The 22,427-nt window shown below is 44.9% G+C and overlaps 1 protein-coding gene across 10 annotated transcripts in view; it reads right to left on the bottom strand.

Annotated features, from left to right (window-relative positions):
• AUTS2 (activator of transcription and developmental regulator AUTS2) overlaps nt 1-22,427 on the bottom strand; it is a 680,474-nt gene that overhangs the window by 400,203 nt on the left and 257,844 nt on the right. For 9 of the 10 annotated variants that reach the window (XM_028707713.2, XM_028707717.2, XM_028707715.2 and 6 more), the window contains one exon: nt 20,758-20,793. The exons of the other annotated variant lie outside the window; for it this stretch is intronic. In XM_028707713.2, coding sequence (XP_028563546.2) covers nt 20,758-20,793 — 36 coding nt within the window. The remainder of the gene's footprint in view (nt 1-20,757; nt 20,794-22,427) is intronic. 10 annotated transcript variants of the gene reach the window in all.

The raw sequence follows: 22,427 nt of genomic DNA, 5'->3' as shown, positions 1-22,427 counted from the left end.
GCAGTTTGGGACTTCCACACACACACAAAAAGCAATCAAAAATCTGCAATGGAAAAAGTTATTTATCCAAAACTGGCTACAAAGGGAATTTCGTCATTCAACAGTGAAATATTTAACACACATAAAATTAATCCATGCTGTTGCCAGACACAAAGCCCTTCTCTTCTGGGTGGCTGTTGATGTCAGCCAAGCAGAAGATCCAGAGGAGAGGGTCTGGATAGAGGGCTCACATCCAAGGCATGAAGTGGAGCCAGAGACGGTATGATTGCATCAGGAATCTCCAGAGAGAGCTACTGGCCTGACACATTAATGCAGGGTGAGGGAGATGGATGTTTCAGCACCGCGTCATTGCTCACATTTCAGAATCTCTCCATAATTTTGCAACACTGCTGGCCCTATCAGAAGAGGGACTGACATGCAGGAATCCTGCTGACAGCGGAATTGGGCCTCTTGAGATCTGAGATAAGCTCCATGGCCAGATGGATGGAGAGAGGCCTTGCTGGTTCTGAAGCTGGAGGAGATGCAACTAAGAGAAGATGGGGAAGGCAGACCGGACAAAACTGGGTCAAGCAGTCTCAGTGCAGTGGCCACAGGTTACTACCAGAATGAATGGGCTGACCCAGCTAGCTTCAGTTGCAGAGGTCAGTACAGTTAGGGAGCTTTGGAAGCTCAAGACCAGCTGGGAGCTATGTGGGGCTACTCCATGTGGTGAACCTTTGACCTGTAGGTGGCAGCTTTTCAATGAACTGTTCTCCAACCCTGGATTGACTCCACCCACCCATCTTGGCCAATGGATCCTTCTGGTGTATAAGAGAAGTTCCTGTTCAAGTTAAAGCTTGGTCAGGAAACATGAGCCACTTTGTTATTATTTAGTTCCAGTTCCTTGACCTTCCTTTTGGTTTCCCCCCTGGTTCTGACTTGCTCCTCACTCCACCTATTGACTTGCTCCTCCTTCATGGTCTGCTCTTCAATCCTAACCTCTAGGTTGCTCCTCAGTTTCTGGTGCCTGAATGCTGCTCAGGGCCCAGTCCTGGGACCTTGGGAGGGCTGACCCCTGACCAGCTGCTGCCTCATAATATTGTAGCAGCTCATTAACATAGCAGCAATGCACAGTTATACCATGGAACTTACTTCCACCAACTTAGGTAAAGGTAAAGGGACCCCTGACCATTAGGTCCAGTCGTGACCGACTCTGGGGTTGCGGTGCTCATCTCGCTTTATTGGCCAAGGGAGCTGACGTACAGTTTCCGGGTCATGTGGCCAGCATGACTAAGCCGCTTCTGGCGAACCAGAGCAGCGCACGGAAACGCCGTTTACCTTCCCGTCGGAGCAGTACCTATTTATCTACTTGCACTTTGATGTACTTTCAAACTGCTAGGTTGGCAGGAGCAGGGACCAAGCAAAGGGAGCTCACCCCGTCGTGGGGATTCGAACCGCCAACCTTCTGATCAGCAAGTCCTAGGCCCTGTGGTTTAACCCACAGGGCCCCCGCCTCCCTCCACCAACTTAGATGGCTTTAAAAGAGGATTAGAGGAATCAATGGAGGAGAAGGCTATCAGTGTCTACTAACCATTATGGCCCACACAGCTGAAGGCAGCAATTGCTTCTCAATACCAGTTGCTGGAAACCACCTGCTTGCAGGTTTCCCACAGGCATCTGGTTGGTCACTGTAACAACAGAATGCAGGAGGAGATGAGTCATTGGCCAGATCCAGCAGGCTTTTCTCATGTTCTTAAGTCTTGATTTCTGCCATGGGAGACTTCCACCATGGTGTTCCAAGTGCTCGTCTTGAATTACTTTCTCTGAAAGCTGCATACAAAATCTTTGACCTTTGTTCCTTCTCTTGTCCGTGGACCTGCAGAACACCAAGCCCTTAGAAACCTGATGGGCATTTACTTCCCTTCCTCTCTCCCCCCCCCCTTCCTTGAGGAAATGACACGGTGACATGGGTAAAAGGTGATTTAGATAGACTGCTGTGTCACAAATTGTCAGGAACTGATTTAGAGACCTTGCCTTTGTCAAGGAAGACAGTTGGGTGTCTGCTTTAAAGAAGTACTGGGAATATTTTCATCAAAGGCTTGAATTGAAAAACAGTGGGAGGTAAATATCTGAGAAGGCGCCAAGAAAAACCGCTAGATCCACGCAATTACCATTAGCAGGGGACAGCGCCGGTTCAATGAAGTAATTCAATCTTGTGTCCTACATTTTATCAGACAGCAATTGTGTGCTCTGACACAAATTGTTGAGGAAGAGGATTGGGGACTTTTGCTTTCCCCCCCTCCCACAATGCAGTTCACCTTTCTTTCTTACTTCATATTTCCCACCTTACCTCACACCCCCAATCTGAATCATGCAAACCAATGGGGATTTTTTTTTGGGGGGGGGAGATTGGGTGGGCAATCAAAATAAAATGAGGTGCTGCTACACCTGTCTTGATAAAACTGCCATGGGTGCTGGCACAAAATGGCCGCCATGGGCAGCAAAAAAAGACAACAGGGCTCCATACAGGTGTGTACTGTCACATATATTAAAAAAGTACTTGTGAAAACCTACCATCCTCTGGTAGATATTTCCACCTTTGATATGACCTTTCCTTTCTCAGCGGCTTGTCTTCCTATCTGTTGCCCAGAACGTCCCCATACAGCCATCAGTTAGGAAAACAGACTTAGGCAGCGATCTTACACTGAAGCAAACAAGTGGTCCAAGAAGCTAGGTTCCTGGTTCCCCCCACTTCTCATGAGCAAAAGAACCAGTGGTCCATCTTGTTCAGCATCCACTTCTCTCAGTGGTCAGCCAGAAACCTACAGTAAAGCCACAAGCAGAACCTCAGGGCTACAGCCCTCTCTCCATTTGTGATTCCCAGCAATTTCCCACAATCCAGAAGCATCACTGCCACTGACAGTGGAGGCACCCAGCACAGCCATCAGGGCTAGTAGCTGCTGGTTGCCTTGTCCTCCATGACTTCCACTACTGTGGCTGTTTAGGCACCCAGTTCTACTCCTGTCCAAAAATATGGCTTTCGTTCTAGACACAACAAAGGGAGCTGGTGCTTCGGAACAGGACATTTCAATTTTCTGAAGCCAAGACTGTCAGAAAAAGAAGGCTTCATCTCCGACAGCCTAACTGCTTTGCAATCATCCTAATTTGGCCCAAAGTGAGTTTCCAAGTGCCATAATACATGCATGGCAATCAACGAAGCAAATCTGGTTTAATTCATAGGTTCACATTCGTGCTTGGTGTCACGTGGGAAAAGGAAGGTGTGGGGTGGTGAGAGGGAAGTGGCTTGGAGTGGGGGGAGATGAGCAAAGAATATATTCATACCATCCCAGTGAATAATAATAATAATAATAATAATAATAATAATAATAATAATGACCTCATTGTAATAAAGCTAGCTTGACAGACTGAATCTGGAGTGACAGCTAATCTCAGGCTGCTTCCTGCTTGAATAAACCTTGTAATCTTTCCAAGAGGGAGCTGACAAAAAAATCAAGTTTGATTATGCTAAAAAACTGCACTTGGGCTCTTCAAAAAGTGTGTTTAAACAAAGATTGGCTGAGAGGTTGGCAAGAGGTTGTGTGGGGTGGGGGTGGGGGCTTGCTGGGAATGTGACTTTGGCACTGCTAGGATTTTGACATTTGCTAACAGGGACTCCTCCCACCATTTGTGGCACTGCTAGGACAAGCCTGGAAGAAGGGGAACTAGCTCACAGGCAGTGCACTGTGATAAAAGACAGCAGGGATTTTGCAAAGAAGCTTCTTAAAGCTTGTGAAGGAGAGGAGCTGTGGCTATCCCAAGGCATCTTTGGATTAACTATTCTGCATATAGAGCAAAGCTCCTGTTGTTGTGGGACAAGCACTGAGGCTTCATGATCATAGGCACAAAACAACTGTCTGGATCCTGCTCAACCACGACAGAGTAAAGACCCCAGAGGACATCACAGAAAACTCCACCATAGCCTGGGGACCATGAAGAACCCAATGAAGTCCTAAAGCAGCCAGAAGTACCAAGCCTCATGAGCATCTCAACTGGGACCCTCTGACAAGGTCGCTCTCACCACAACCTGAAGACATTTCTCCTGTGCTCCATGGCTTCTTACTTTGTGTCCTCCATGCACTGCTGGATGAATCAAGTCTTGTGCAAGGCATTTGGTTCCTCAGCAGTAGACGTCCTTGCATAAATGAGAGTGGATAGCTCAGTTGGTTAGAGTGTGTTGCTGATAACGCCAAGGTTGCAGGTTCGATCCCCGTATGGGACAGCTGCAAATTCCTACATTGGAGGGGGTTGGACTAGGTGATCCCTTCCAACTCTACAGTTCTAGGATTCTATGTCCAGACTCTGGTTTTGTGGGCCATGGTGGCATGGAAAATTCTTCTGGGGGCTGCTGTCCCTCAGTCTCAGACACAGCGGCCATCTGATCTCCACCAATAGGATCAGAGGTCTGAACCTGGTCTGGTTCCTTACCTAGAGATTCTGCAGCTAGAACATATGGTTGTTATTCATCATATACTGAATACTGAATAGTTTGTTTATTTTATATATATATTCTTGTTGCTTTTCATTGTAAGCCACTTTTGAGTATTTTAACAGGGGGGAAAAGGTCCAAATCTAATCACAAGAGTTTGCTGAACTTCTTTTACTTGGCCATTTCTTCATATGGGCTATTTAAATAGACCCTCTCAACTCTCTCTTTTTTTAAAAAAATATACACCAGGGGCACTGCTACTGCTGACAAACATTAAAATTAATTGACCCGGAGATAGGTTTTATTGTGCGAAGTGTATTTACGGGATAATGGTGGCCCATTATATATGCAGTTAACAGGGCACTGAATTTTCAAAGGCTCCTGGAGTATAAAAAATGAACATGTACAACATTTCAGATGAGCAAAGTTCACCATCATTACTTGAAGTGCCAGCCTGATTACCCGGTTTCCCAGCTCCATTTCTGATGAGCTGCACTAAGGTTTACAAATCCTTAAAAAAAGGCAAAAATCAATCAAAGAGTTGTCTCTCCAGGAAATCATGCTGAACACTCTTGCGGGCAAGTATGATGCTGATGCTACCATCCTATGTGTGCTTAAGTAGGATTAAGTCATAGGACTGTAGAGTTGGAAGGGATCACAAATGTCATCTACTCCAACCCCCTGAAATGCAGGATTCACAGCTAGAGAATCCCTGACAGATGGCAATTCAACTTTTCTGTAAAAACCTCAAATGAAGGAGAGTCCACCATGTTCTGAGGGAGTCTGTTCCACTGTCAAACAGCTCTGACCGTCAGAAAGGTCTAATGTTTAGTCAGAATCGCCTTTCTCAACATTGGTTTGGGTCCTCCCCTCTGGAGCAGCAAAAAACAAGCTGAAAACATGATAGCTAATTTCCCTTCAGAAACCAGACAGGCAGTCCTATTGACATCAGAGAGGCTTACTTCTGAGTAGGCCCAGGCTGCACTTCTTTTTCGATAAACAACACACAAAGACACATTTTGTGTTTAGGGAAGCCAAATATGAATGAAAATTCAATACATCTTGATGTCAATGGGTTAAACTGAATGAACACACACACCCCACAACAAAATTTCTTCTGCATGTTACAAAACTGCTAGAGTCTTGAAACAACTACAAAGAGAAGACAAGATCTGCAGATCATGCCAATGGTTCATCTTTCTATATCCCATAGTGGCCAACCAGATGTCCTAAGTTCTATTCCCCCAACAGTGGTGTAATGCTAAATTTTGAAGTGATTGTCATGGCGCTTCCATGGCCACAACCCTCTCCGTGTCTGCAAGAGTCTAGAAATACAAGCATCTCTCTCTCTCTATACATACACTAGTGGCCAAAATTGTGGAAACCTTTTGGAAAAAGTGTATTTCTGAGGTCTGATGGCTTATAACACCTGATTGGCTCTCTAAACACTCATGCTCATTGGCTACATTCAAAAGAAGAAAAGCTACTGCATGTCAACCTAAGCAAGTTGTGCTTCCTTTTTCTGGTTATTTGACTATAACTTTTGATAAAAGGTAAAGGTACCCCTGCCCGTACGGGCCAGTCTTGACAGACTCTGAGGTTGTGCGCCCATCTCACTTAAGAGGCCAGGGGCCAGCGCTGTCCGGAGACACTTCCGGGTCACGTGGCCAGCGTGACAAAGCTGCATCTGGTGAGCCAGCACAGCACACGGAAACGCCATTTACCTTCCCGCCAGTAAGCGGTCCCTATTTATCTACTTGCACCTGGGGGTGCTTTCGAACTGCTAGGTTGGCAGGCGCTGGGACCGAGCAACAGGAGCGCACCCCGCCGCGGGGATTCGAACCGCCGACCTTTCGATCGGCAAGCCCTAGGCGCTGAGGCTTTTACCCACAGCGCCACCCGCGTCCCATTATACTTTTGATAGAATACAGATAATTGAACAAACTTTGTTGCATTACATTCTTCATTAAATTATCTTTCCATTGATATATAATTTTATAGTATTACTAAAAAAAGTGATGTTATGAGTCATCGAACCTAAGAAATATACTTTTTCCAAAAAGTTTCCACAATTTTGCCCACTAGTGTAGTTTCCTGGGAGAAAGGTCCATTGAACTTGGCATTGCTTATTTCCGAGTACCTAGAGTCACCTTGTGAAGCTCAAACTAAAACTCTCCAGCCAAATGAAAAGCAACTTTAAGCTTTTAATTCTAAATGCAAACTAGCTTGTAAGGAAGTGCTGCAATCAAAAGTCCCAGCATGAAGTAGGAATCCCATCAAAGGAAAGGAAAGATGTATCCACCCCTTCTGTTATTTTCCTCATGCTGCTGTACTACAACCCCCATGGTTCCTGACCATTGACCATGTTGCCCAGGCCTGATGGGAGTTGGGCATCTGGCAGGTACCACATGGTCTATGCCAGGCATAGGCAAACTCAGCCCTCCAGATGCTTTGGGATTACAACTCCCATCATCGCTAGCTAACAGGACCAGTGGTCAGGGATGATGGGAATTGTAGTTCCAAAACATCTGGAGGGCTGAGTTTGCCTATGCCTGGTCTATGCTAACCAGTCACAGAGACAAACTTAAAACCCTCACTTATGACCTCATTCAAAGGAGGTCTGCCAATTGTTCTGGTGCTCTGACAAATGATGTCATCAATCCTGCTCTGGTCCATGCCAAAGGTCAATGTAGTCCAGCATCATGTTTCATATGAGGGCCAATCAAATGCTTCAAGGAAGTCCATGATGTGAGCTTGAAGACAGTAGACCGCCTCCACTTTTGTTCCCCCCAAACTGGGATTCTGTTGAACACTGGCATTACAATTGCGGTGATTTTAGGGTGGGGAAATTTTCTAAGGTCAAGAGCAGAAAGATATGCCTGAACACAGAGGGTTTTCTCTTCTCTTCTTCCTGAGCTCAAACCTTGGAAGATCTGAAGTCAGTTGACTGGCCTTCAGATTTCAGTTTGATGTTTTCAGTCATTGGAATTTCGCTGAATTCAGAATCAGTGCAACCATTTCCTGCTGCAGCAATTTAACACGGGACGACATGAGCTTACAAGATGTTCTTGTGCAATGCTGTTCACCAAAGGTAATTACTGTGTAACAAAAAAACAAAACAAAAAACTGGCATTCCATCATTAGCTGAGCTAAGGAAATTAAGGTCTGTTAACAATGATTTATGGTGCCAAGTGGTAGCTAACAAGAACCAGCCTCTGCAAAAGATATGCACAGACACAAGTTGAAAAGACACGGCAGTGTATTAACTGCAACACTTCCAAACAGCAAGTCACCAGGGTGCCTTTTTGCAAGCTCACTCATTTCAGAATGGATAAGCGTTTTCACATGAGCAAAAATGCATTGAAGTGTTCAGCTTCTGGAGATAAGCGAAGTGTCTGCAACACCAATGTGTCTTGTTTATTGTTATCGCTGATAGTAGGAAAATGCCTTGCGAAGCTAAAAGAGCACCACTCTCTCCTTCCGCAGCAACCCCCCATGCCTAGACGTCTTCTTTCTACAGTCATATATATTCATATATGGATATACTTACTTGTCCAAAGATATACCCAAAAAAATGATACATTACAAAGTACCTTTTTTATAATACACCTAAATACTTACTCTAAAAAAAGAACAGAGGCAAAAAGAATATTGTAAAAAAGGAAGGAAGGAAGATAAATCAAAGGAAGGGGAAAGAGAGAGAATAGAGAAAAATAAAATGATTTCTGGTTCTCTGTCCTGCAGCTGAATATAGTATTCACTCAATAACATCCAACCATTCTATCTTCTGTAAACCAATTTTCCCCCATCTTCAAATCCAGATAATACAAGTTCATTTTCTTTTTCATGAAAAAAGTCCCAGTCTTGAATAAATGTCAATAATGATATTTCTCTAATTAAACACATTGACTTTGCCATCTCAGCCAAGTCCAACAGTTTTATCAGCCATTCCTCTATACTGGGTAAGGCTGCATCTTTGTGCATATAGCAATGTCTCCACTTTATTCATATATTGGAGCAATCTTCCATAGCCCTTGTTTCTACAGTCTTAAAGCAACATGTCATAAGCTCTATTCCAGCAAGGACATTCAGACATGCAATAAAATGTTGCAGCATGGATTGCTCATGTTCAGGTTCCCAGGTTCCATTACCTATCCTCTCACAAGTTTTCCATCCCTCCACCCTCAACAGTCAGACTGTTGCTTGCCTACTGAGCGTGCTCAGTCTTCACTGGACTGTTTCAGGTCCCAACCCTCTGCAAGGATAGCCATGCCAAGAACTGAGATCTCAGCTATACATGATAGCAATTTGATTACATAGAAGCAAAAATAAAAATAAAATAAAATATGGTTTTGGACATTGTTCAGAATAAACAGAAGGGACTATATATTGAAATGAAGAAAATGTTTAAATGGGCTATTCTCAAAAGACCAGAAGCTTTTCTTATACATACAATAGGGAAGGAAGTTCCAAAGAGGATGATCAAACTATTTATGTAGCTAGAATATTATATGCACAGAAATGGAAAGAAGAGAAGATTTCAATGAGGGAGTAGCGGTTCTCAAAAGTAACCGACTACGCAGAAATGGCAAAACTGCCAGCAAAATTAAGAGATCAAAATGATGAACTTTTATAGAAGAATGGAGGCCTTTCGTGGACTATTTTTTAAAGAAAGAAATATTACAGTCAAATGAAATTGTGGGCAGGATATGACATAAAAGCTGTGGAAGAAAAATGACAAAACAAAGACACTTTTTTTGCAACAGATAAAGACATAATGCAGTAGAAAAGGTTTGAATAAAAACACTGTGGGTGGGAAGTCAACGTATGAAACAATGTATTTGTTTTGAAGGTTGTTGTGAAAATTTTAAACAGAGAGAGAGAGAGAGAGAGAGAGAGAGAGAGAGAGAGAGAATAAAAGAATAAGCAGAAAGGATGACTTAACGATCTTTCTGTTTCATTTTGCACATTTTTCCTGTTATTGTCAAGAGTAAAGCAACAACAACGGCTGCTGTGAGTTACCACAAAGCTAAAATTGACAGTGGGGACACGGGTGGCGCTGTGGGTTAAACCGCAGAGCCTAGGACTTGCTGATCAGTAGTGTAAGCCAAACCTTCCCCCCCCCCCCACCACCACCACCATAAAGAAAACTTTATGGAATTTCTGCTAATATCTCTTCATTTTCAGGCTGATTTCTTGTCCAAACCTCCAAACTGTTGAAAAAAGCATAATACCCTCCAACATTTCCCAAATGAAAATAGGGACATCCTATTCAATTATTAGGGACGCGGGTGGCACTGTGGGTTAAACCACAGAGCCTAGGACTTGCCGATCAGAAGGACGGCAGTTCGAATCCCCGTGATGGGGTGAGCTCCTGTTGCTCGGACCCTGCTCCTGCCAACCTAGCAGTTTGAAAGCATGTCATAGTGCAAGTAGATAAATAGGTCCTGATCTGGCAGGAAGGTAAACGGTGTTTCTGTGTGCTGCCCTGGTTCGCTAGAAGCAGCTTAGTCATGCTGGCCACATGACCCGGAAGCTATACGCCGGCTCCCTCGGCCAATAAAGCGAGATGAGCGCTGCAACCCCAGAGTCGGTCACGACTGGACCTAATGGTCAGGGGTCCCTTTACCTAAAATTGACAGTTCATTGCTCTGCCTACTTTTGACATGCCCACTGGTGCCATACGAACCCTGGAATGTGGCCATCAGGCTGAAAATGTTACCCCCATCCCTGCCTTCCTGGCTATCAGACTGTCCACGCTGACCAATGGTCTGACTCAGCAGAAGGCAGCTTTTGAGGCTGCTGCATGGTGAGGGAAAAGATGCAAATATGCTGCAGGAAAAGAAACAGGCACAGAACACAGCAAAAAGTGTGGGAATCAAAACCAAAGGAGGAAGGTTAAAGCTGAAGCAATATTCACCCTGGAGGTGGCGCAATTTCCCTTTCAAAAGGGGGCATGGGAAATGTTGTTCTTTGGGGAGGAAGGATGTGAGAGACATCCCCATGGGCACTCCAGCCTGGGAGGTGTATTTATGTATTTATTTGCAGTATTTAAAGTCCACTCCTCATTGAACCTTTTCAATCCCGGAGCAGGGAACAAAAAGAAGCGAGGTAAATGAGCAAAATTGCAACAACATAAAATAGTATTTCCAATTTAACAAAATATCGGGCCTCGAGGTCAGCAGGGCTGTCAGGTCGTGATGTGCAGATGAATTTGCTGGCCTCCTCAATTTCACTTCTCCTTACCAGCTGGCACAGATAGTGTTCAAGTTCCTCCAGGGTCTTGGGAGGTGGGTTTGTGGAAGAACTCCTTATATAGGGGTTTCTAGGCCGAAAGTCAGGGACGCGGGTAGCGCTGTGGGTTAAACCACAGAGTCTAGAACTTGCCGATCAGAAGGTCGGTGGTTCGAATCCCCACAACGGGGTGAGCTCCCGTTGCTCGGTCCCTGCTCCTGCCAACCCAGCAGTTCGAAAGCACATCAAAGTGCAAGTAGATAAATAGGTACCGCTCCGGCGGGAAGGTAAACGGCGTTTCCGTGTGCTGCTCTGGTTCGCCAGAAGCGGCTTAGTCATGCTGGCCACATGACTCGGAAGCTGTATGCCAGCTCCCTCAGCCAATAAAGCGAGTTGAGCCCCGCAACCCCAGAGTCGGTCACGACTGGACCTAATGGTCAGGGGTTCCCTTTACCTTTACCTTTAGGCCGAAAGTCAGTCAATAAACCACAGCTGGTGTTTCTCCCCCCTTCCCTTCCAAGTTTGAAGAACAGGTGGGGAGTCAGAAGCGGAAAGCATTGACACCTTGCAGTAGTTTAAGCCAAACCTCCCCCCACACACACACACACCAGAAAACTTTATGGAATTTCTCCTAATATCTCTCCATTTTCAGGCTGATTTCTTGTCACCTCAACCTCCAAACCCAAAAAAGCATAATACCCTCCAACATTTCTCCAATGAAAATAGGGATGTCCTATTCAATTATTAGGGACGCAGGTGGTGCTGTGGGTTAAAGCACAGAGCCTAGGACTTGCCGATCAGAAGGTCAGCAGTGCGAATCCCCACGACGGGGTGAGCTCCCGTTGCTCGGTCCCTGCTCCTGCCAACCTAGCACTTCAAAAGCACGTCAAAGTGGTGCAAGTAGATAAATAGGTACCGCTCCGGCTGAAAGGTAAACGGCGTTTCCATGCGCTGCTCTGGTTTGCCAGAAGCGGCTTAGTCATGTTGGCCACATGACCCAGAAGCTGTACACCAGCTCCCTCGGCCAATAAAGCGAGGCGAGCGCCGCAACCCCAGAGTCGGCCACGACTAGACCTAATGGTCAGGGGTCCCCTTACCTTTATTCAATTATTATTATTATTATTATTATTATTATTATTATTATTATTATTATTATTTTGTATTGTATTGTATACCCCGCCCATCTGACTGAATTGCCCCACATACATTAAAACATAATAAAACATTAAAAAAACCCACTTCCCTACATAGGGCTACATAGGTTGTATAGTTACTTTTCTCTTTGGCTCAAGAGTAATAGAACTCTGTACCCTCCAACATGTCCCCAATGAAAATAGGGACATCCTAACTGAAAGCAGTGGGACGCGGGTGGCGCTGTGGGTAAAAGCCTCAGCGCCTAGGGCTTGCCGATCGAAAGGTCGGGGGTTCGAATCCCCATGGTGGGGTGCGCTCCTGTTGTTCGGTCCCAGCGCCTGCCAACCTAGCAGTTCGAAAGCACTCCCGGGTGCAAGTAGATAAATAGGTACCACTTACTAGCGGGAAGGTAAACGGCGTTTCCGTGTGCGGCTCTGGCTCGCCAGAGCAGCGATGTCACACTGGCCACGTGACCCGGAAGTGTCTCCGGACAGCGCTGGCCCGCAGCCTCTTGAGTGAGATGGGCGCACAACCCTAGAGTCTGTCAAGACTGGCCTGTACGGGCAGGGGTACCTTTACCTTTACCTTTAACTGAAAGCAGGACATTCTGGGATCAAATCAGAAACTGGGGCTGCTTCTGTAAATCCAGGACTGTCCCTGGAAAATAGGGACACTTGGAGGGGCAGAGAGAGAGAGAGAGAGAGAGAGCTCTAACTGAAAATCCCCAATGTGGTGCTTCCACTTTGGAAGCAAGAGCAGGTAATTCAGAATTCTGAGACCCAGGGAAAACTAAGAGGTGATTTCTGGAAGCATGCCTGGCTTACTTCAACACAACACACACACACACAGTGTTGTGTCACTGTGTGAGAATGTGAAATGGTCCCTGCTTGGCCTGTTGTGTCTGAGAGTGCAAGAACAGCTTCCCCGCTATTCCTGCTCTGAAAAGACGGCGGCTCTTCCTCGGGGTCCCTGCCTTAACACAGCTGTCTCCTTGCTCCGCTCTCCAGGGAAGTGCTTCTGGAATGTCATGCAACAACGCACCATGCGGAGTCCCAGTGGCATCTGCAGCAACAGCGCAAACAGCTGTTGAACTCGCAGCCTTTTAGGTCCGTCTTTACGAAGGCAGCCGAGAAAGCTGCGTCCTAAGGGAGCGTTTCTGCAACGTATGCTTCCCAGCTCTCGCCTGGAGAGACAGATTGTGTGGTAGCTGATGAGCAAATGTCAAAACATCTCAACCACTCTCCTTCTCCGTAATAATAATAACAATAATAAAAACCATCATCATCATCTCGCACCAACCTCACCTTCCAGAATTCGCAACTAAACAGCAATCCAATATGGGAATCCGCCAATATTAAAAATGAATGTTGGGATGACACTGCCTGAACTGTATATTTAAAGCTGAATTATGCCACTTTAAACTGCTGTGGCGTCCTCTGAAAGAATCCTGCGAACTGTAGCTTGTTAAGCAAGTTAAGAGTTATATGAACCTCACAGTTCTAGAAAATACCCCAACCTTTCTCTGATGAAAACAGGGGTGTCCTATTCGATTAGTAGTAGTAGTAGTAGTAGTAGTAGTAGTAGTAGTAGTAGTAGTCAGACATGGCCAAACATGGCCCTCCAGATGTTTTGGGACTACAACTCCCATCATCCCTAGCTTACAGGACCAGTGGTCATGGATGATGGGAATTGTAGTCCCAAAACATCTGGAGGGCCAGTCAGAAATATATGTTTCCTTTTTGACTGCTTTCCCCCCCCCCCAAAATCGTGTTTGAATGCTAATGATACATGGATGCAAAAAATTCCAGTTTGCCTGCAATTGGATTACTGTAGTCAGATAACAGATATTGTGAGAGTTTCTGTGCAACTTATAAGTACTCACTCATTCTTCCAGATATTTGATTCGCCCTCCTCCCCTCCATTTTCTTCTTATTTTGTCTAGCGCAGGCCTAAGTTCCATCTGGCTGATGCAAGAGCCACCATTCATAGAGTGATAATCTTACCTTCTCCAAAGTATTTTCTTCTTCAAAGAAAATTAAATGGCAAGATAGGTTATTTATTCATACACTTACATCCTGATTGAGACACTCAAGTAGCAGAGCCACAGAAACTATAGCAGGAGCTAAAATTATGTAAAATCGTCACAAATAACTCCCCTAGCCCCATAACGAAATACACATTGAAACACTGGTGTCTTGGCCTGACACAATGGCTGCATTCGCATAGCAGTTCATTCTGTTTCCCTGACGTTTCCCTATCTGTCAATATCTGCATTATATTTGAGCTCTCAGCTCTCACCTGTGTCTCCTAGAAGCTGTCAGCATGTGACAGGAGCCAAACCCCAGGAAATGGCTTTGATTGGCTGGCTAAAGCAGGTGAGGGTAGACAATGGGTCTCAAACCCTCAGTGAGTTAGGGACTTCCCCTGCGTGCAAAGACAGGCTCCAGCAGATTGAGCGGAGGAGACCAATTGTAGGTCCAATGGTCAAGAAGGCGCTTACTGCATGTGCTATAGAGAGAAGTGAGGGGCAGATGGGGCTCATCAACCTGCGAAGGTAGGGGAAGGAAAACTCAGATCCTAAACTTCTGCTGCCTTGCATGATATCTTCAGGAGAAGAGTGTGGAGTCCCTGAGACCATTGCATGACCTCATGTATGCCTCCTTCCAGCAACTCCTGCAGCTAAGCTGGTACAAAATGTATTGGTCTCCTTTTCTTTGGACCACGTCAGCAAGGCAAAGAGCAGGGTCTTGTTGCCTGGGCAGTACAGGACCGCTATACATACTGCTGAGAGATCACTTGGGTGCTTCTAATGCGGGAGGCAGCAATTATAAGTTACCAGTCTCTGCAGCCGCAGCAGACACTGTGATTCTCCAGAAGTTTGGCTTCACCCCTGGAGGCACACTCCATTGTCTCTCGAGACAGACGGGTGCTGACAACAACATAAATTAAAAGCCACTTCCTGAATATGGCACAAATTTAGTGCTCATTTCTGTGTTGTTTTGCTTCCAGAAAAATAGACATTTGCAGATAACCTGCAAATGAGTGCTAGACTTGCATTATATTCCACTCTGTTTCTGGAAATGGCTTTTATAGAATGTGAAAGTTCAGATATCTGAAAGTTCAGATATAATGCAGAAAGTAAGTCATAGAAATGTCAGGAAAACGGAATAAACTCCCGTGTGAATGCAGCCTAAGCTATATACATATATCGCCTTTGAAATGCACAAGGGGCTGTTTCTTTGCTGTGCACTTTAGCACATAATGATTTACACTTTGTACATATCTTTGCGTAATCACAACATCAAAAGCAGCAGCTACTATCCAGGTTGTCTAAACACATGAGGGCATGTTTCCAAACTAATACACAATAGTGATCGTCATTCTCCTCCCCTCAATTGGTGTTATCACAGACTTTCTTTTTCTTTTTCTTTTTAAAATGCCTATCCACACTTGTGTATATCACAGCCTTTCAAAAGAGAGAGGCTGGGAAATGGTGTGTTGATATACTGACGCCAGCTTAGGTTCCATGGTGGAAGAAAGCTGAGGGAGAAATGCAAAATAAATAAAATAAAATAAAGGAAGGCATTATCAGCACACCTATAAAGAAGACTCGAGAGGCAAAGTCGATGGTAAAAGAGTTATATTTATTAAATATAACAAATTAGGGGATCTGCGTAGCCCAAGTAAACAGGTTAGCCAAATCACTGGAGTCCAGGCAGGTGAGTTATCCAATAAGAAATGATGGAATCCTTTTTTTAATCTCCTGGGCATGTTTACAGCTGCAAAATGTGGCCACACAGAAAGGAGTTAGAAATAAATTCTCCCTCCTTGCTATGTGACCCTTGGATATGTGAACCTGACATACACACTGTGGTCCCACTGTCAAGCGTTCATGGACTCCCCACACTGAATTCCTACTCGGCCCCCAAATAGGGGACTAACAAAGCCCACAGTGTAAAGTGGGGGGAGGTGGGTGCTACAAAGAAGAAGGATGAGTGGGGGCACAGGCAGCTTAAGGAGGCTGGCAAGCACCTCTTCCTTATTAGGGGTCAGGGACTGGGCAGAGGAGGAATGGTGGAGACTGCCTCCTCATCCTGACCCTTCCAGGGAGGAGGAGGAAGAAGACAGTATAGATTTACAACAGGGGTTTGAGGGAGGTCGCAGCTCAGAGGCAGATGAGGGGAAAATCTAGGAAATCATGGGAGAGCCAGAAGAACACCCAGCTGATACATTGTCCTTAGAAAGCATTCCAGACCCTCCATCTCCCAGAACCTGGCGAGCCTTAAAAGTAGGAGAGCAAAGAGCTCAAAGACAGAGGACATGTAGCAGCACCCGTAGAGGAGACGATAAGAATAAGGAATAAGGAAGTGGGAGAGAAGGGGGTGGAGATTCACTCAGGGTGCCATTATCCAAGAGGCTGGGTTCTATAGCCTCTCTCTGTAAAGACTGAAATAAAAAAGGACTGTAAGAAACTTTTCCTTGTCTTTATACTTTACTGCGCAACCAGCCGGGAGCCACTGACAGCACCCCGACATTTGGTTTACAAGTCCATGTGCCCTGAAACAAGACCTTGGTTGGAAGAATCTACTCCAGGCTTCTTCTCAGAAGAAGTGGGGTGTGGTAGCTGACCCCCATTTGATGGTAGAAGCAGATAGTGCAGATAGCTTTAAGCATGTGCAAAGCTCTCCTAGTAAAATCAACAGGGCTTCTAAGTCTTAAAATTGTGACTGGGTTATGTTGGGTGTGCATATATTCAGATGTGCACAGGGAAGCCAGTGTGGTGGAGCCCAGTGCACATAGTGATGGGCAGACTTCTTTCACCTTGCGTTTGGAATTGGATGGTTATAGGTGGCAATGTTCTGCAAACTACACATACTAAATTTGAGATTTAAAACTGAGGGAGAAATTTGATTTGGCTTGCATTTGAAGCCCAAACTACCAAATCCACCCTTTCTGAAACCATGTGAGAACCAAAATGCAGCTAGCCTTCAAAATTTGCACTTATCCAAATTTTGCAATGCAGTTTGCCAACCAAGCGATGGCTAGATTAGGGTGTAATGTGCATAAAAATGAAAATAACACTCTAGGAGAAATTCCTTATAAAAATGTTTTTATTATGAGAAATTCACACTAAAATGATGGGGGTTTTTTAAAATGTATATATAGATGACAAAATGTAGAGAACTGAATTTAAGATTCAAAGCATGAGAAACTAAGAGTACTGAAACTGACAGTTCCGTTTATCTCTAGCTGAAGCTGGAAAATAAACTAAGGAGAGGAAAGCAGGCTGACTTCATAAAACACCTGAATATTTGGAACCCAAAATGGTACTGTGAATTTTGGTGATGCTGCACCACCCATTCCAAGCACCATGATCTCCCAAGAGTGAAGGTGTAAATTCCTATAGGGGAAGGGAAGGAAGGAGCAGGCAGGAGAGATGGATAGATAGAAAGAACCAGCCTGCCTGCGCTCACACAAAGTGGCCCATGCTTTGGGAACGGCAGCAGGGGTGGGAAAAGAAAAGACAGTGCCACGTTGTTAGCACACAGCCTGTCTGTTATTGACAGCTTGAGCGGTCTGCAGATTTCGTGACAGCTGCAGCTATTGACACCTCATCTTGTTTTCAGGAGGTGTGCACCATGCCCAGGATGCTAAAAAAAGTTTATTTTCCTCAGTAACTGATGACAGACGGATGGATGGCTGTTGGTGGAAGAGGTGTTGTTGTGAAGGAGACGAACGGTACAGAGGGAGTCGGTCTAAACGAGGCTGTTGACATTTTGGCAAAAACTAAGGTGGGATGACTAGGAAGCCAGTTAAGAGTCTATAGGTAGGTCCCATTGCTGTAGATGGGAGTGATGTAAAGGTGAAAAAGAAGAGCACCCAAGGTGGTTGAAGTGAATGAGTAAATGAGTGGATAGCTAAGCCCATGGGTAGAAAACCTGTGGTCCTCAGGATGTAATTGGTTGCGGGAGTTGGGCATGTTTAGCCTGAAGAAGAGAAGACTGAGAGGAGATATAATAGCCATTTCCAAACATCTAAAGGGCTGTCACGTGGAAGTTTGAGCAAGCTTGTTTTCTGCTGCTCTAGAGGGTAGGACCTAAACCAATTGATTCAAATTACAAGAAAGGAGACTCCAACTGAACTTTCTGACAGTAAGAGACGTTTGATAGTAGAACAGACTCCCTCGGGAGGGAGATTTTTAAGCAGAGGTTGGTAGCCATCTGTCAGGGATTCTTTAGCAGTGACTCCTGCATTACGGGTGAAGCTCTTGGACTAGACAACTTTTGGGATCCCTTCCATCTTTACAGTTCTATGATTTTATGATTCTGTCTCCATTCAGTCCCAGCAAACATGGCTGGTGCCCATGGTTGATGGGAGCTGTAATCTTGCAACATCTGGAGTGCCACAGGTTCCCCACCCCTGGCTTAGCCAGTGGATGGTAAGGAAGGGGTGTAGCTCAGTGGTAGGACATCTGCCTGGCATGCACAAGGTCCCAGGCATGTTCAGGTATGGCTGGAAGAGACTCCTAGCGTCAAAACCTTGGAAGCCCACCACCAATCAGCATAGAAGGTACTGAGCTAACTAGACTAATGGTCTGATTCAGTAGAAGACAGCTTCTTCTGTTCCTAGGTCTGAGGCTGATCCTTGCAGAGGAAGAAATAAAAACAAGTTCCCAGTACATGGTATCTTGATACCCCCTTTGTTCCTAACAAAGTTCTCTTAGAAGATTGAAGGTTAGAAGCAAGTGTTGTCCAATGAACATAAACTGGGCAAGTGGACTCTACATGGACAAAAGGCTTCAGAAAGAGTTTCAATAGAGTTTTACTTACATACCACAGAAACCTGAAGCTATGCCTGGTTTCCTGGCTTTGACTTCCTCTACAGCAGGCATGTCCAACTTCAAGTAGGCCGTGATCTACTATACAGTATCAAAACCTGGCAGTGATCTACCACACTCTCCCATTGTCATTCTTCAACTTCTTCACTTTAGGGGTGAGGGGTAAGGTGTTGTTGGTGGCCAGGAAAAAAACCCTTTCTTTCCTTAGCATGGATTCACGGTTTATTCCATCACCTTCTTCTAGGTATCACCCAGTTGATTAAGCCACAGGCTGCTCTGTATGGAGGAGGAAGGAACGGCACGCTCCTTTTATCCAGCCTTGTCCCAAATGCAGAACATCGGCACCCCCACACTCCACTTTCCTTTCCTCTCACATTGGAAATGCCTGCTCTACAGTACTGTTGCAACAGTACTGAAAGGCAGAGGAGTGCAGTGGTTATAGTGCTGGAGTAGAAGACCCAGGCCCTACCCCTCAGCCCTGAAGCTCACTGCTTAACTTTGGGTCACTCTCCCTTCTAAAACAAAGTTTTTTTAAAAGAGAAAACACTGACAACGTCCAATGAACAACAGTAAGCGTGCTCCCAAAATCTTTTTACTCCTCTCCCACTTTCAACATCTGCAAATGGGGGGTGGGGGTGGGCAAAATGGAGGGGAAGCATTTCATAGGAGCACTAGAAATGGGCTCAGACCAAGTGCTTGTTTCCTTGGTTTTATATGGATAGGGAGCAAAACTCTTGCTTTCCATTACAGAAGAGATGAGGTGGGTGGTGCTGAGATCACCCAATCCAGTTCCAAGGGTTTGCATACCCCACCCCAAAAATGTGCACATGTATATATGACAGCAAGGAAAAACGCTGTTCTAAACATTCCCCTTTGAGAAGACACTGAAAACAACCGACAAAGATTTCACTGATATACCCATGCTGCTGACATTTTTGAAGAGCGAGACTTCATAATAATATCATTTCACATTTATATTTTTCAGGACTCCAAGAATACAATAGCCACGTTCTCCAGAACTGAATGCCCAGTGTACCATTTTGGTATATTGTCCCAACACACACACACACACACACACACACACACACACACACACACACTGCTGTTGCATTCCACATCTGGCATACATTGCCCACCAAGGCAAAATCATACATTTTAAAAAATACATACATTTAAAAAAAAAAAAAAAAAAGAGTGAGTTTGGGGAAAGCTGGTGGGGGTGGGGGGAAACTGACTTAAACCAAAATTCTGTTAAACATAATAAAAAAAAACCCAAAACTACTGCCATCCACACACTTGACAATTATAACCAAAGCATCTTATTTGAGCTATGGCAGCTTTGGCTAGTACGAAAATAGCAGAGTCAAAACATTATAAAGACTAATGCAGTTAAACGAAACAAGACCATAAAAAAGCTGTCCTTGTGCCCTCAGGAAAGTTTGGGGGAAGTGAGATGAGTGTCTCGGGTTCCGGCTGGGTCAGAAAGAACAAGTTGTTTTGAGGGGTAAGCTAGACAATATGCAAGAGATACTCTTGGCAGTAAAACAAGAAGCAAAAAAACCCAAAAAAAACAAACAAACAGATAAGTAGGGGCAGAGCTGGAGACAAAATGGTGCAGAGACACTGGCTGAAAGGTATAGACATTTGGGTAGAGGTATAAGAAAGGTGGTGTGTGGTTCTGAGGGAAAACAGCAAGGAACCTGGGCAGTGGTGGGCCAGGCAATAGAGGGGGCACAGACCCCCCCCCCAAAAGAGTTTGGGAGACTGAATTCACAAGTGTTAGGAAGGTTGCAGCCCTGTTGTTCTACCACCATGTATCTGCAGGTACTTAAACAGTTGACCAAAATCCATCAGCTTCACATTCCATTCCATTAATTTTATTTCAGTTCTGTCGAACATCGGAGAGGTAAACAAGATCAATCGCAGATATGTAAATACCCCACCCCCACCCCCAGGGTCTCACAGAAGGCTCAATGACAGAATATGTGGCTATATTTATGGCATTGATGATTTGACTCAGAATTTGTGTATAGACATCTCCTATGCCATTCCAAAACATCCATCTAAAAAGTCGAAATCCACTTACGAAGTAGCCTGTTCCCAAGCTGGATGGGGCTGAGCTCTGGAAGAGAAAACAAAATAGATACATCAGAGACCTCTCTCTCCCTCTCTACCTCTCTTCTTCTTCAACCTGCATCTTTCACCACCAGCTCTTTTTAAATAAATAAATCAAGTTTCTCATCAACACAACACTGTTTGCCCCTTGTCAACCACTAGTGAAACAAACACACTTCCGTCCCCTTACTCTTTCCTCCACCCCCTTTTTTTACATTTCTCAACAGCTCGCCGACAGTAACGTGCTATTTACTGAAAATCCAGACTCCAGCGGTGGGTGTAATTGCCAATTTATTTGACAGGCAGCTGGGTAATGAATTAATGATGGCATTTCGGCCTATGCTGAGACTAAATAGACACACATCAACCAACCTTCATGACATGCTGGCATCCGATGACCTGGACTCCAGCTACTTAGCTTTGTGGCAGGGAAGGGGCGGGCAGGAGAGAAGAGGAAGTGGGAGATGGGGGTGGCTGAGAATCCCTAGACGGACAGCATTCAAAGGAAAATGACCCTGTGGGTTTGGATGAATGGATGTCACTTCTTTCTTTACTTTCCCTTGCAACATATGAGTTTGCTTGTCAACTTATTCCCCATTGTTAGCTCAGTTGGTTTTCCTAGGCTCCATCTGCACATTTTAAGCACCACCACACCACTTTAAACCATCACAGCAGCCCCCCAAGAATCCTGGGAGTTGTAGTTTATTAAGGGTGCCAAGAGTTGTTAGGAGACAATTTGAATCTACCGTGTGAAATCTGGATGCACAACTTTCACATCTGGGGGGAAAGCTTGAAAATTTAAAATGAGCATGAGTTGGCATGAGTTCTCTCCCTTACTAGAGATAGACTATCAATGGTCCATTCTGCAGGTGAACTCACAAAATATTTGATTGGGGCTGCACTGGCAATTCCAAGGAGAATAGCAAGAGTCAAAAGCTGCTTTTCTCACTCAAGGCAGTTCCTGCAGCCAATTGGAAGCCGCGGGAACCTCGTCAGACATTTGGCTTCCGAAAGAATGTTCAAAAACCAGAACATTCACTTCTGGTTTTCAATCATTCGGGAGCTGAAACGTTTGACTCCCAATGTGTTCGGGAGCTGAGGTATGACTATTTATTTTATTATTATTATTATTATTATTATTATTATTATTATTATTATTATTATTATTATTATTCCCCTCCCATCTGGCTGGTTTCACCAGCCACTCTGGGCAGCTTACAGTACATATAAAAACATAGTAAACCCAAAACCATTAAAAATGTCCCAATGCAGATGTTTTCTAAAAGTCAGATAGCTGTTTATTTCCTTGACATCTGATGGAAGGGCATTCCACAGGGAGGGTGCCACTGCCAAGAAGGCCCTATGCCTTGTTCCCTGTAACTTCATTTCTTGCAGTGAGGGAACTGCCAGAAGACTAGATAAAATGCCTCCTACATATTTTTGCAGGGGGGTGAATTTAAGGCTGGCAATGGGTTCGGAATACTCTTCCCAAGTGTTTGGGGATATGGTGTTCTTTGAAGCATTTTCCAATCGCAGCAGGAGAGAGAGAGACAAAGAGAGAGAGAGAGAGAGAGAGAGAGAGAGAGAGAGAGAGAGAGAGAGAAGCAATAGTGGCGGCTTGGTTGCAATGGTTCATAATAA

Source organism: Podarcis muralis, chromosome 15, assembly GCF_964188315.1.
Source record: "Podarcis muralis chromosome 15, rPodMur119.hap1.1, whole genome shotgun sequence".
NCBI classification, from domain to species: Eukaryota; Metazoa; Chordata; class Lepidosauria; order Squamata; family Lacertidae; genus Podarcis; species Podarcis muralis.
Note: the sequence above shows the minus strand (reverse complement) of the source record. Positions and strands in the feature narration are given on the sequence as shown.